This window comes from Bactrocera oleae, chromosome 5 (assembly GCF_042242935.1).
Source record: "Bactrocera oleae isolate idBacOlea1 chromosome 5, idBacOlea1, whole genome shotgun sequence".
NCBI lineage: Eukaryota > Metazoa > Arthropoda > Insecta > Diptera > Tephritidae > Bactrocera > Bactrocera oleae.
This window is the reverse complement of record NC_091539.1, coordinates 33,824,394-33,840,259: the sequence shown is the minus strand read 5'-3', so window position 1 is coordinate 33,840,259 and position 15,866 is coordinate 33,824,394. Positions and strand designations below refer to the sequence as shown.

Below are 15,866 nucleotides of genomic sequence, written 5' to 3'. Positions count from 1 at the left end.
ACTACAACAATAAGTATGGCAATCATGCTACCATATTATTAAAATTAATACATTTACACGCATTTTTGTAACTAACTGTTTATAGCCAATATACACAAATGTATGTATTTCTTAATTGTATTTCATAAACCTATGTGTGGTGTGTATCTGTATTATTTTAATTTTTATACAGTGTTGCATAAAATGGATAATTCTATGTAATTGTGTGCGTAATTTTTTTTGTTTTATTTTTTATTATATATATTATATTGCATACATATGGCAACCCTGTGGCTACAATTAACATATAGGCATAAAAAATTCCATTTTTACTATGTGTCTAGCAAATATATTTGTGTTAATTTCGGTATTTGTATTCTCTAATGATTTCCACAAATTCTCTTGAAATATTCGTGAATTTAAATTCACTAAAACATATTATCATACATACATATGACAACAGCGAGATATATCTTGAAATATATTTTATTTGCATACATTTTTTTTCCATTACCTCATTATCATTTTTATACAACACAGTTTGCTTTTAAGTTCTGCGAATCAGAGCATGTTCTGATGATGAATAGATGTACCTGCCATAGAAAGAAACTCTTAAAATCGATAATCGAATAGCCGTTTCGGACAGCCACAAAATTTAGTTAATTAACAATATTCTTTAACATCATTGTTGTTTAAAATCACTCAATTGAGCCGTTAAGAGAACTTCAGCAATATAATTCCACAATGTTCTCAATTTTCCATATTATCGAGCAATTTAACATTTGTGCAACTATTTATGCAACAATTGACAGTAAATTGACCAAAATATTTTCTTGTAAATATTTATTGACCCCGCTACTATAAGAGGATTTTACTTTGCTAATGGCAGCGGAAGCCATTCTAGAGTTTATTTTTAGAATCACCATTGAATGTATTTAACAGCATTGCTCAAATTTGTGACAGAAATCGTGAAATATACGTCAGATTTTGGACAACAATGACGTTTGTTGAAATGTATATTGTTGTGTTTAGTAGTATTGAATGGATTTGTACGCTTGGCGTAAAATTACTAGAAATATGTGATACAGATTTTCAAATTTATTAAATGTAATTTCTTCAAAAAATGAAAGTACATATTACTTAAAAGATTTATAAAGTGTTTAATGTGCAGCATTTTTTTTTAGATAGAAACGACTAAAAAATAAGCTACAAAATCTTAGCACGGAACTTTAAAAACTGTTTGCAATAAAAATCTATACATGTATTAATTTTAAATTAACAAATTTCATGAATTATTAAAAAAAAAAATTACTTACGCCTATAAATCAGAGTATATTGAAGAGATGTCAGATAATTTTATCACAATTTATTCATAGACTATAATATAATGAACTGGAACATATAAACATTCGAATTTTCGCATAGTTAAAAAATATTTACGCACAAAGGTTTTCACAAATAGAGTTCTGTCATTGACGTTTACAAATTTAGTATATTAAAAATAAACATAAAATAACATTCAGCCGCAGCACGGGTTCCAAATTTCACTTTTAATTACTTTCAACAAGCAATGGCCGGTGTGCTTTTGAATGGCAGTTTTCCATTTTCATTCATTTATTATTTATTGATATTTTTGGCAAACAGTTATAAGCATACAAACATACTACAGTACATATATATTGTTGCTAATAGAGAATTTTCGCTTTGCTAATGTAATTTTTAGCCTTTTGCCAATATTCATCGCAATTTATGCTTTCCATTTTGTGGACATCCATGACGAGCATTTTTGCTTTGATTTTATGTTATCAATTTATTTGATCACATTTCATAGTCCCGCGCCACACGCCACATGCCTCATGCTCGTTATGCAACACCAGCAAACGGCATATCAACTGTATCAGTTAAGTTATTTATTTTTTAATTCTATGCAACTGATGATTTGTAATTTTAGTTTTATTTTCATAATTCGCTTTGCAAACTAACACTACGTGCTCTGAAAAATATCGCAAGTTGATTAATAGATATGCTTTTAGTTTTAATTTTATTGCTTTTAAGCGCAAAGTATCTGCAGCAACTGAAAATCATTGAAAATAATTTTGTTGTGATTTCGTGAAGCTTAAAAAAAATATATATATATATGCATATTAATTCCAATTTTTGTTTTAAAACATGCAAAGTCTATAATCTCTCATTTCATCTAAAAATACAATAATTGGAAACGAAGATATACGATTTTCATAGCATCGGCATTTTAGCGTAATTAATTTTTAGCTTCTTAGCATTAAAATATTATATATTTTTAAATAATTTGACCTTTAAGAAAATAACCTCTGTACCAATAAAGTCCTTAAGAATATTTGTTTTTAATTACCTGATTTGCCAATTTTGTAAGAATATTTGTTTAGCCATAAGGTAAAAGACTTCCACCTTTTTTCTATATTATCTAGTCCCCCTTTCTCACTTATTTTTTATATGTACATATACATATGTATACCTTCTTTAAAGCCCTATTGAGGAAGGATAATAATTAAAATTGCCCATGTACTTGCGTTGAATACAATAACAGAATTTTGTTTTACGGTTAGCTACTGAAACCAGTTTAAAAATAAACTATTATTTGAAAAATCCATTTGGATAAATTATTCCGTTAGAAATGTAGATCAAAATCAAAAACAATGTTTGTTTTTCCGTAAAGATATTCAACGTAATCAAATACCAAACCTCTAAAAATACTGTAGGCAACTATTCTTGAACAGTTGTCTGAATTTGACATTTCTGTATACTATAACAAGGGTTGATAGTAATCGACAATATACTGGCAACGAACGACTGAATTGCCTGCGTTAGGAAAGTTATATAACTTTTATATACTAAATTTGACTTAAGAGTGATTCTCTTAAAAAGTAGATATGATGGAATTTCATATTGTGCCGATAAATTTGCTTCTATGAAGAATAAGTGAACAGCTCTTCTAGCAAGTCAAAAAAAGAAATTCTTCAAATTAGATTTATAATTAAAAATTTGATAAACAGTAAAATATATTGACTATATAATTTACTTATTAAGTGACTATCGAATATTAGTTTTTTTTCACTTAAAAAATTCAAATTGACTTTGTCTGTCGTATACTGCAATAGCAAATATTAATATTTTCAAACTCGGAAAATCCCAAAAACTGAGGTTAGGTGGCTTATTGTAATGTGGGTTCAGTTTTGTCATTTTTTAAACAAACAGATATATTTGTTATTACACTTTAATGGAATTTTATAAATAAATAAAATTCCTATTTCGTTTCTTTCAATTATTTTGCCTTTCCATTAATGCTTAAAAAAAGTAAGTCTTTGCTTAAAAGTAGCGCGCTGTCAACGTGTCATTATAATATTTTAATTGAGTTTCATATTTTTCGAGCAACTAGTTTTCATTACGAAATTTTTATGGCAAAATATTATTAAAATATTTGTTTTTGAAGCTAAGGAAATTACCAAATGAAAACTGTTTTTTTTTATTATAGCAACACAAATCATCAAATGAAATAGATTTGCACTATATAAACACATACAATAGCACACTGTACATCACTCTCACAACTGTAAGTATGTATCATCTGATCACCGCATCCTAAGAACTCTGTGTGATGTGACCACATGTGTCTTAATGTATTGATCCTATGTCACGTGTAATTGTACCTAATTCGTAATTGTGTATATTTGTGTATAATTCGTATTTCGAAAAATTCAAAAAAAAATTTTTAATTTTATACAAGTTGTATGTACATAACGAAGGATAAAGTACATGCTTTTTATTTATAAAATAAATATGTATATTTATATATATGTACATAGCTATTTATTTTCTTTACTATAACTTTCACAATTTTTTTACATTTATATGTAATATTGAATGCAGTCAAATAATCAAATAACTTGTGCAGAATACGTAATCAGTTGGGAAATTAAATTTTTAGAATTTAATTTTCACAGAAAAGCAGTTAAATGCTGACTATAAAGCCATTACATAGCTATAAAGTATGATTCTACAATGTATTTGCATTATCTAAAATAAAAATTATTCGAAGCTGAACGAAATATATATGGCACATACCTTTGTGCATTTATATACCTATGTATACGGATTCTTTATGCGACACACGTTACGACAATACTTAATACTCCACTAACACATCTGTGAAGTTTTTGAATGCAAGCCAGTTAAATCTAAAGAATCAGCCAGCAGAGAATCCATGTGAAAGGCGCTTCGTCTACGTGCCAAGCATAACATCTGCGTAGAATGGCGAAGCTTTTGCACCAAAAAATAGGCAAATAAACACAACACCAATGTAAACGCCCAAGCGCTCCAAATCATTACTGCTTACACTTGCATATGAGTGGGGAGTCACACATATGTATATACTACACTGCTGTAACATATAAATATGTATATAGCCACTATTTTTTCACTTTTCCCACTGTTCGACCCCGCCTTACTCATTGCTCCTTGTCAAATCAAATCACATCACAAAGCGTGTATTAGGGGATTACCATTGTCATAGTAGTTGAGGTTGCTGGTGGAGTTGTTGCTATTGTTATTATACTTGATTAATATTGCAACCAGCAACCACAAACAACCGGCACAGCGGCCGAAATCGCTGCAATCAAACTGAAGTACTCGTATTTATTGCCTACACACGTAGCCATATACGAAATATATAACAAGTTTAGTGCCACTGTAGTATATAGACACCTGAGTAACAAAAATCAAAGTAATCCTAGTAAACAAGTCGCGTTAAACTCCACGCTTATTATAATCGCTGCTTAGAAACTTGTTTCCTTGGTGAACAAAATCGAAAGATATTTAATACATATGCCTTTCTACAAATTTACTCCAAAAAATCATATAATATGTATCCCTATATTTTGACTTATGCCAATCAAATGAAATTCTAAACTTTATTTTTATACAAATTGCGCGTCACAAATACAACGTCAACTGCACCACAAACAACAACAACGACCAAAAATCGTCCATACGTCGCTCACAACGCTTCCGGAACAACAACAATAACAATATGTATACGACGCCTAACCATGTGTGCTACATTTCTTTTTGGTTTTTGTGTTATAAAACTGAAATGCTGAAAACTTTTTCAATGAATATAAACTACACATATATACATATGACATTATATATAAAAAAATGTATCTTTAACATCCACAAATCTATATATCCGCTACCTTGATCCTACCAAAAAAAATATTTAAAAAATTACAAAAAAAATGTTTCAACACCAAATATTTTGTATTCTTTTCACAACCTACCACCCACCCCCACAATAAAAAAATGTATGACATTACACAACAACAAATTAAAACAAAACAAAAATCACCTTACCTGCCATAAAATAACAACTAAAACAATAACAACGTTCACACTCGTATAGAGAACTACCACGGCTCAAATACAGTATTCCTGGTCGGTGTACTAATGTCAGTTGTTGGGTTCGTTTTTGTTACTTTCACCTTGATGGCACTGTGCTACAGGTCAGTTGTAGTACATAGAAACTTCTCCCTGTGTCTGAGGTTAGTTGAAAAGAAGTAATGAAAAACTTAAATCAAGAAAAACAAATACAAAAATACCAAACGCAAAAAACAGTTTCTTATTCTAAAAAAATTAATTTCAAAATTAATTAAAACCAAATTTTATTTGAAAACAAATTTATAAAAACAGTAAAAATCAACTGCAAGCGTTTCGCTAACATTGAAATGCTTTGAATCAGTTAATTCTACTTTTATTTTTTTTTTATGACACTCTTTAGTAATATTTATGCAATGTTTTTTTAAATGTTTACAATAATTTTTTTTCTTATATAAAAATATTTTTTATTAATCATTTAATTTAATTTTTCTACATTATTAATTATATTTTTTAATTATAAAAAGATAATTATTTATGATATATATATATATATAATTTATTTATTTATAAAAATTTATTTACTTAAAACAGTTTATTACTTAAAATTTTTTTTTTAATATTAATTATAATTTTTTTATTATTCTTATTTATATTTTATTTTCTATTTATAAAAAATGTATATTTGTGAAAACTTTTTATTTATTTAAAAAATTTTATAAAATTAAAATTGTTTTTCTTAAAACAAAATACTTTTTTTTTAATTAAAATTATTTTTCATAAAACAAAAAAATATGTATTAATTCTATTTATTATTTTCTTTATATTATTTTATTTATAAAAAAAAACTCTTTTTTTATTGAAAAAATTATTTCTCTTACAAAAATGTATTAAACTCAAATTATTTTCCTTAAATTTTTTTTCTCAGCCTTATTTTTTATTATTATTTTTATATATTCTTCAATAAAAAAAAAATAAAAAATAAATTTATTTAATAAATATTTATTTATGAAATGATTAATTTATCATTTGTAAAAATTATTAATTTATTAACCAACATTTTTTTTTAAATATTTTATGTGCATAAATGTTTTTTTTGACATATTTTTCAATATTTTTACTATTTGCAAGTTGTTATTTTTTTTTCTTTTTCGGTATTTGGTTGTGTTGGTTGCTTTGAACAAATTTTTGTATATGTATACGTACTTAGTTTTACTAATATTATTATTTTCTTTACTAAATCACATAAACAATTACCACTACATATATACATTCAAGACACAATTAAAAATATTACTTACTAGTAAAATTGAAATGCAAGCACTGCTACTAACCAGAGACAGAAGACATAAAAATTAAATACATACATACACATAGGAAAAAGAAGGAAATTACTAACTACAAAAAAACTTAAGAGACGACGGCAAAGCTAAAACGAGTTTTGATTTCTGATTTTGCTGAAAAGTGTGCTACCTTGTAAATATAGTTTGTTGCTTACTAGGTTAACTCTTATTTAATTGCTTTAAAAACTCTATAAATGTGTTAAAAAAATATATATATTCCTTTAAAGTTTAATATTAAAAAACAAGAAGACCCGGTCGTGCTACGACTATATCCAAATAAGAGTGTGAAAGTCTCTCATTGAAAATGAGGGAGTTGAAGAAATAACTCATCTCCATTCCCACTTATATCAGCTGCCAACTTCAAGCCGTAACGCGCTTCAAAATTTAAACTTTCATTTGCTCCATGCGAATGTCACACTACATTATTATGGGAGATATCGCTGACTGATGGAAATATATGACTCAATATGTAATTAACCTTTCTTCAGTTCATACCGAGAACTGTAAATCAATCCAGTTTCTAGCTCCGCGATTTTTAGTGTACATTATAGTTAATTCTAAAATCGGAGACGATGAAAAGAAGCTCTGAGTACTTGTAGCATTGATATTTGCAATTTTGAAAGACTAATTTTAGAATATTCAACACTATCTAGCGACTTTTGCTGAGACTTTTGCTCGAAAGATGATTAACAGAACGGCTTTTGCCGTTAAATATCAATGGCCTCTGTGCATTTAGAACTTTTGAGAGAGATAGATGGAGATAGATGCGATAAGGATCAGTTTCATAAATCACACTAAAGGATAGTTAAAATCACTTAATTTCTTTCTTAAAGCTAAGATACAATATTTTTTTCTCTTTTCCTCTTGTACGGAAACACATATCTCTTAAGCAAAATCAGAAACCAGAAGCAAAGCTGTCAAAAAGTCTACATTTCAATAGCGTCAATAACGCTTTTTTTAATTAATCAAAAAAAAAAAAAATCCACAAACACTTAAATTACTCATATAGGTACATACATACAGACGAATTAACGCAGGACTCATTTAATACTCATTCAAGCAGCTTTTTCAATCCACTCTCCACCATATTGTTTTTCTTTTTTTTTCTTCAGTTGTAGTTTCAATTCCAAAATGCAGTTGATAAGCTTTTCCTCTTTCAATAAAAATAAAAACGTCTTCTAAATACTTTCTTATCTAAATGTAAATAGTGTTGTGAAGCACAAATACAAATAAAAAAGTTTTGCTTGATTTTTGTATATTTGTAAATTTCTCTAAGCTTTTATTTCACTATCTAAATAATTCAAACAATTTCCTCAGTGTATGTAAATACATAAATGTGCTGTATTTAATAAAACGTTGTAAAATGTACGTTTTAGTTAATTATTTGTGTGCAAATTTTCAATTTCACTATTTCAACATTTTTCTTTTTCAAGTAACCCAAAGATCTATGCGGAAGAGCTTTTTTTTAAATAATATAAAGAATTTGATCAATTTGATGAAAAGGAAGTTACTATTGTCACAAATAAGAGATTTCCTAATAAATATTGCGTTTAGTTTTAAGATAAAGAATTTTAGCAAGTAGTAATGATTATCTTCAAATTATTTCCAATTACTTTTTGAGCTTTCCTAAACTCATTTTCTTTATTTGATTCATTTCAAATTAAATTTTTTGATTTTCTGTATAAAACCTTGACTAGAAAAAATGAAAAAAAAAAACATTGTAGCGTCTCAAACTACCCGTAGTTGTGTAAAAAAATTTCAAATGCGAATATTGAAATTTTGTATGAGTTTTTGAACCCCCAAAAATTCGCTACCCAATATCGCCAAAGCGCCTTCAATTCAATGCAACATTTTCGTTAACTCAGCGTACTGACATTACAACAATGCAAGTGGGTTTCATTTCAACAACAATTCAGCGTCTTATACGAGTAATAATACATACAACTACCTATACATACATATACATATATGTATTTAAGAAAAAAATTACAAAAATATAAAATATGACTGACTTTTTTCTGCAAGTGCAGATTTATAATTTCATTTTATTTTTTAATATTTTTATTTATTTTATTTAAAGTTATTTTTTATAAAAAAATCTTCTATTTTATTTTCATATTGTATGTGTCTTACTACAAAACATAATCACGCAGAAACAATAACAACAAAAGCAAACCGCAATGTTCAAACGTGAATTGTAACTTAAAAAATTTTTCATTACTACTTTTTGGTGCCGCTTTTAAATGGCCGAACGCTAGTAAATAATTTTATATAAAAAAACTAAATAATTTACAAGAAATATATATACAAATATACTATATACAAGAAATAGTTGCAGTTGTCAGTCAGCTGTTGCAAGCACGTGTTATTTTCCATAACCAACTAACTACTACTACAATTACTATTAAATGAGCTACAACATAAACAAATATTAATAACAATAGCATCTAGCAATAGCTGTAGGTGTCCTAGCGTTAAACGCTTACATGCAAACAAACATTCATGAACGAATAAATAAATACAGCAGCATTTAATTGTAGTGATTTAGTGGAGAAATCTAAACAATTTCTAGGACTATACATGCATATATACTTTAGTATATATTTATATAGAATTAGTGGATTAGGGTTAATAAATTTTTGTAGCCAATATCTCTATTGGACCCAGCTGCACAGGTTTGTACAAAAACAAGCAGTTCAATCTAGGGATTTTCAGTGGTTGCAAATTGCGTTCTAAAATCATAAAAAATTAGAAACGGTTATTTAAAAACATTATTCAAAGCAATGAAATAATTGTATATATAATAATACAATAGTTAAATTATATTCGTACAGTATCTATATATTTTACAATATAATAAAACCTAATAAAGAAAATCTCTAGAGTGGCAAAGTTTGCTACAGGGAAGTATTTCTGAAGTATTCTTTATTCATTAATAGATTGAAATTATAATTATTTACTTTCGTATCTGCCTCGCATAAGCAACATGCTTCTTTGATTTCAGTATATTTACCTGAAGTACTACATAGATAATAAGCCGAGAAATCGGACAAAGCTCCTCAACAGACTATAAGTCCTAGTAACACATCTTATCGAAAAAGTTGAAGCCGTGAGGATGTTAATAATTTTCAAGAAACATTATTCTACAAACATCCAAATATTCGTTGAACTTTTCGATTTTTTTAGCCGACATTCTAAAGTTAACAGTGCAAAAGATAATTTAGGACAAGTAGCAGTTGCAGATTTCTTAGCAAGAAATGCTTTTTCTGCTTCGAAAGATAATATCTCCAAAGGAATTAGGCTTTATTTCTTTTTAACTCTTTGTGTACTATTTCAAAAGATACAATTTTTACGCACTGAGTCGAAATATGAGTAATTATTTTAACGAGTCCACAAGTGAGATGCACATCCGGAATCTAATGGTACCCATCGATTACCAATAACCCTTTTTGACGAGGGCTCATTAATTTCATGAAATAAAATTCTACCTTTCAGTTCAATACAACCTTAAAAACAGTTTATAAGGTTGCTTTCGATAGAATTTTGTTTTATGGTAAGAAACATTTCCAAAAGAAAACCCTTTAACACCGAGTAATTTTAGACTTTTTGATACTCTCCATCAAGCGTTAAAGCAACACTCACTTTTCTGACTAAGATTTCTATACAAAGTTTCGGTAATTGTTGGCATTTCGGTCTTGTAAATATTTTTGTAAACTGTGCGCCATCACGTTTCGTTAGATGTTCCGAATTCACTTAACATCAGCTGTTTTTGGCAAACAAAACCAGACTTGAAGAGCGTGAAGTTCATTTGTCTTTGATATCAGTTGGAACTGGGAAGTCCATTCGTTAAACCTAATCTAAAGCCCGAACATCGTGTACTTTCCCTTTAGTAGAATCATTTTGATTTAAGACCGAACATTTTCAACTATTTAACTCTCCGCTAAAGAAATTGGAATTGGAGAAATTGGCTTGGTACACGATTGCAAAATCATATTGCTTAGGGCTGCTTCCTTGACTAATGTATGTAAAAAATACTTAGAAGCAGAAATCCTAAAATATTAATAAGCAAATTAAGTAGAAAACAACTCCAAATTCTTCGAAATACTTCCTTGTTACAGTTAGAAAAATTTCGTAGATCTACTCCAGAATTCGAAACGCTTCGCGTGAGGTTGGTAAGTACACCGCAAGTAGCCAAGGATTAACAGTAGAAACTGAAATTCTTAGTTAAATTTCATATCTGATTTGTTTCGTTTTTTAATGTTTTTTATTTTGTTTTTGAATGTCGCAACTGTGTTTCGTTTTGCAAGCGAGTCGCATATGTTTGTAAGTGTCTCAGTTATAGATGCTCGTGTTTAGTTGGACAGAGGAGCTATTAAGTCTAATAAGCTGTTGAAAATTCATGAAAGTTTTTCCAAGCAGTCAAGAAAACCCAATTTTAGAGTTCCGAGTTTGCGAATTTTTTTTTTGTTTTTGTGTTTTTTTTTGCAATTGGTTTACAGCACGTTTTGTATAGAACTTGAGTTGCTGCTATGTGTGTGTATATATGTAAATAATATGAAATACGTTATTAAGTGTAGTGTATTTATCTCGATGTCTACAACAATAACCACACAGCACACAAAGAAAAAATTAAGAAAATTGGGAGAGCAAAAAAGAATAAGCTTAAATGCAAAACAATAAAACACGCAAAAGCAGACACAAGACAGAAAGCACACACATACGCACTTAGACATTTGACAAGCAGTTAAACACCCACTTACGAGAAAGAAAGATATAAAACAACAATAATATAATTGAAACGTTTCATTGTGCGAGCAAAGAGATAAAGGAAGTGCATGCAGGAGCCTTGCTGGTTGGCATATAATGCCGCGATTTCACTATGCCATTTTTAAGACAAAAATTTTCATGCCAAAACATTTTGGATTGGTGTTTGAAAAATGTCATAGCGAAATTTTAAGCAGTTGCGTTTAACCAAAAAGGCTGCTAAAATGTGGTCACACAAATCTCCTTTCGCAAAAATTAAAAAGAATTAAAATTTAAAATTAAATTTGAAAAAATATTTAATGTTTAACAATCAGCTTAGAGCATTGGAAGAATTTAAATAATAAATACTATAGACTGTCGTTTTGAGTTATGGTGGTGCTTTCTACTGAGCCAATAAAATATAGTAGCGTAATGTGCTGCCGCATTACTAACAGAACATCGTACAAGATGTACAAATAAATGTGTTGATGCCACAATCTGCTGCGCTTGACACCATTGTTTGTATATCGATGTATGAACATTTTCCCGCTCCCGAAAAAATACAAACCCACACAAAATTATTTTTTTATAAAAAACACATTAAAGCTTGAAAAAAAACAAATACAACCATAACTACTAATACACATGCAAACACACTAAATGCTACAATTGCAAACATATATACATATAATACTTGAAAAACTAAAATATCGTATACCGCTTTGTAAAACCACCATCTGTCCCCCTTAAACAAATACCAACCATCCTCTAAATGACCAACAACCGTTAAACTAATCAACAACCGTCTTACCCAATCCAATCTAACTACTTCACAACTTCAACACAACCAACAACAACTAACAACGTTTGTAACTTACAAAAAAATCAAACAACTACAACAAATACAACCAACCAACCAACTAACCGACTTGAATAAACTCGCAATTTGCAATGTGAACTATTAATAAAAAAAAAATACCAATTGCCTTAAAAAATATATATATACTATTAACTGCGTGATAACAATGACAATAATAACATTTACCATAACAATTGTCATACTGTGTAAATGCCTTGAATTTTGAACAAAAACTTTCAAAACAATACTTTATGTCAATATCTATTTGCAATTGCATAAAAATAATGATAATAATAAAAATAACAATAACATTTAAAAACCACAAATATGCACATAAATTTTCACAAAAAAAAATAATCGCTCATTTCACTTGCCAAAATCGTTAATTGAAAAAAATATATATGTTTATATTTTCCAGGTATAAAAACATGTTTGATTATAGCTTTTGCCCTAGAATAATATAAAAAACATTTTATTTTCATTTAACAATGTCAGTTTTTTTTAAAGCGTGTGTAAGAGATTTTTATTGTTATTGCGATTGTTTGCTATAGTAGTCAAATACTTTTAAAATTAACCACAAATATACTGCAAACTAGTTCGTAAAGTTAAAAAAAAGTAAAAACGTCAACTTCGGTGACACCGAAGCTATAATACCCTTCACTGGTGCATTTCTTATAGCAACTATATGAATAACTAAATTTGAAAACGCAAAACGTGTTGCTGGTTTTTTCTGAACACATTCTATAAACAACTTTCAAGTCGAATGAAGGTTACTTTCTTTTATGAAAATCTTTATTTTGATTGTGAACGGTCAGTTTGTATGGCAACTATAGCTATAGTGGTCCGATATCGTTTCGACAAATGAGCAGCCTCTTAGTGAGAAAAGGACAGTTCGTGGACAAACGAATGGTTAAATCCACTCAGCGTGTCATACTGATTATTTATGTATTGTATATATTTTATAGGCTCTCCGAAGGCAAACTTAATATACCCTGTTCAGGGTATAAGTATATAGATTACAAAACGCGATATCGACTCGATTCCCACACCCCGTATAAAATCATAACAAGCCGATATAATCTAGATCACTCTTCCTATCTGTCAAATCCATTTTTGTGCTGTTTTTATAAACTATTTAGCTATTATATTATAAGATTTTGTATTGAAATCTTGCTTTTTCAAGCTTTAACAAACCTTGAAGAACCACATAGTAAGTTTTGAAACTTTTGTTGTAGAAGCGAGATTATGACAACTAAATAGAACCTTTCGTTTAACGAGCTTTTAAAAATATCGATCAAATACCCATATAATTTAGATCTGGGATGGAAATATCATATAAAGATGGGTCAAATAATTATAGGAATCCAAATTGCAATCAAAAGTTTGATGACTAATCTCTCGTTCAACCTGCACCCGTATGTGTACCTGTCAACATATCTAGAAACCATAAAACGTGGTCCGTACCAACATATTTAACAGTTCTATGTAGAAAAGATTCTGGTTCTGTTGTTGTAATTATTACTTGGATCATATTTAGTAGTTGAAATTTTTGTTATCGTTTTCATCAAAGCCAAGTTCTAGCATACGATTGCGTGAACTCTCACAGAAATGGTAGGCTAAGTCGGTCAATAGTGCGAAGATAAATGGGGTTTCACGAGCAACTTAAACTCATTGTCTACTAGAGAAATTAAGATGAATTGTGCAGTTGTTTCATCAATTGCTAACCCAGGGCCTACAATATATTGGGACTGGAACTACAGAGTTGTTCTTTTAGTAGATTATTGGATCTTCTCTACATGCTTTTCAGCTGTTAAATTTATAAATTTTATCACTGCATTAATTTTCGATATACTATGTCTTCACCTTAGGCTATGAACATAGTGAAGTATGAAACAAAATAGCGGAAAGTTGCAATATTTGTTCAGTGGATTCACAGAATGTCACTGTTGTCAATGTTGAATTGTTCGTTTCACGACCTACAAGACTCCACATTAATGTACTATTGTACATTGAATTCGTCGCTTCACTGATCTTTCTTCACTCCACTTTGCCATCAGTCTCATTCTGCGAACTAGTCACACTTATTACTTGGTTCCTAGATTGTGTAGCGATGTGTAGACGCACGCATAAGGCTCTTGGATCCATAAAACCAAGGAAGGAGAACATTACCGCAATGGCACCTAACAAGATCGTGGAATTTATCAGTGCGATGAGCATAGGAGAGTACTTATAAAAAGAAGAGGGCACAATAAACATCAGGTTCTCCTAAATTTAATTATATTCTACTTTATTATCACTTGTAAATTTCAGTTAACTTCTTTAGTTACAAAAAGATACATATTTTCAAACTGATGCAAAATAAAAATCTCTTACACTATTATCTTTGAAAATTTAACATAAAATTGATATTTTTTTTAAATGCAAATTTAGTAAACTTAAGAAATAAAATTTGATTAAAATTGTTTAAATTACAACGGTATATTAACAACGCTTTAAGTTTGGTTCTATTTCTTATGCAATTGGTTATAAACTAAGAAAATATTGAGTGCAAAAATTCAAAATGCGAAAATGGATTAAAAAACTAAAATGTTTAAAAAGAAAGGGGACTTTGCAAGATAATATTAGTGCCAGCTTAGTGCATATGCAAAATAATTTCCGGTTTACAATTTTAATTTTTTTAGTGTTTGCAAAATTTGGTTTATTTTTTCATTGGCCTTGGCTTTTAGTCTTTACTTACTTATGCCAGTGTGTCCAGCATTTAATTTTTATCTTAATGCAATTATTTATTAAACTACTAACAAGCGCACATTTTATGATTTCTCGAGAAGATATACACAATTCTTCAAACGTATATGCAATCTATTAGCATATATAACTATTAGTGCATATTTACACACGTAAACTATATACATACTTACTTACAAACATACATATTGACTGGGTTGAATCATTATATGAATATGAATGATCGATTTTAATCAAGCTCACATTTTTTTTATTGTTGTTCAAATTTTTCATACAACCACAAACCAAAAATAAAACGTACATATCTACCTACGTACATATGTTTACCACTCGATCAAAATCCGAAAACTATTAATTTGCTAATTAAATCAACTATCATCGCATCACCAACAAAAACCAATAAATTTTCAATCAATCAAAAATTATATATAAATTTACATAACCAAATATATTATGACATTAATATTTGCGAAATACCAAACAAAATCAAACCATAAACAAATATAAATTATCAAAATGAAATAAAAACCGCAAAAAACGACTTTTATGTAAATGCCTAAACATAAATAAAACTAAATTATTTAAAAATCAAAATGCATGCTCATGCATAATTAAAAACTAACTCAAAAAATAATAATATTCAATATAAAATGAAATTTAAAAAATGAAATAAATGGTTCAATGGATGTGAACGTGGCTGCTTGATGGATGGAAACATGATGACAACAACACCGACATTGATGGGAACTTGTATGATGTCGGTAATTAACAATAACGCGGTACACGCC

General features: G+C 28.7%; 1 protein-coding gene across 12 annotated transcripts in view; it reads left to right on the top strand.

The window, feature by feature from the left end:
• Nucleotides 1-15,866, top strand: part of mmd (disintegrin and metalloproteinase domain-containing protein mind-meld) — a 509,673-nt gene that overhangs the window by 446,599 nt on the left and 47,208 nt on the right. For 10 of the 12 annotated variants that reach the window (XM_036371745.2, XM_036371747.2, XM_070110648.1 and 7 more), the window contains exon 19: nt 5,417-5,555. In XM_036371745.2, coding sequence (XP_036227638.2) covers nt 5,417-5,555 — 139 coding nt within the window. The remainder of the gene's footprint in view (nt 1-5,416; nt 5,556-15,866) is intronic. The other 2 variants (XM_070110649.1, XM_070110652.1) reach the window with 1 other exon arrangement.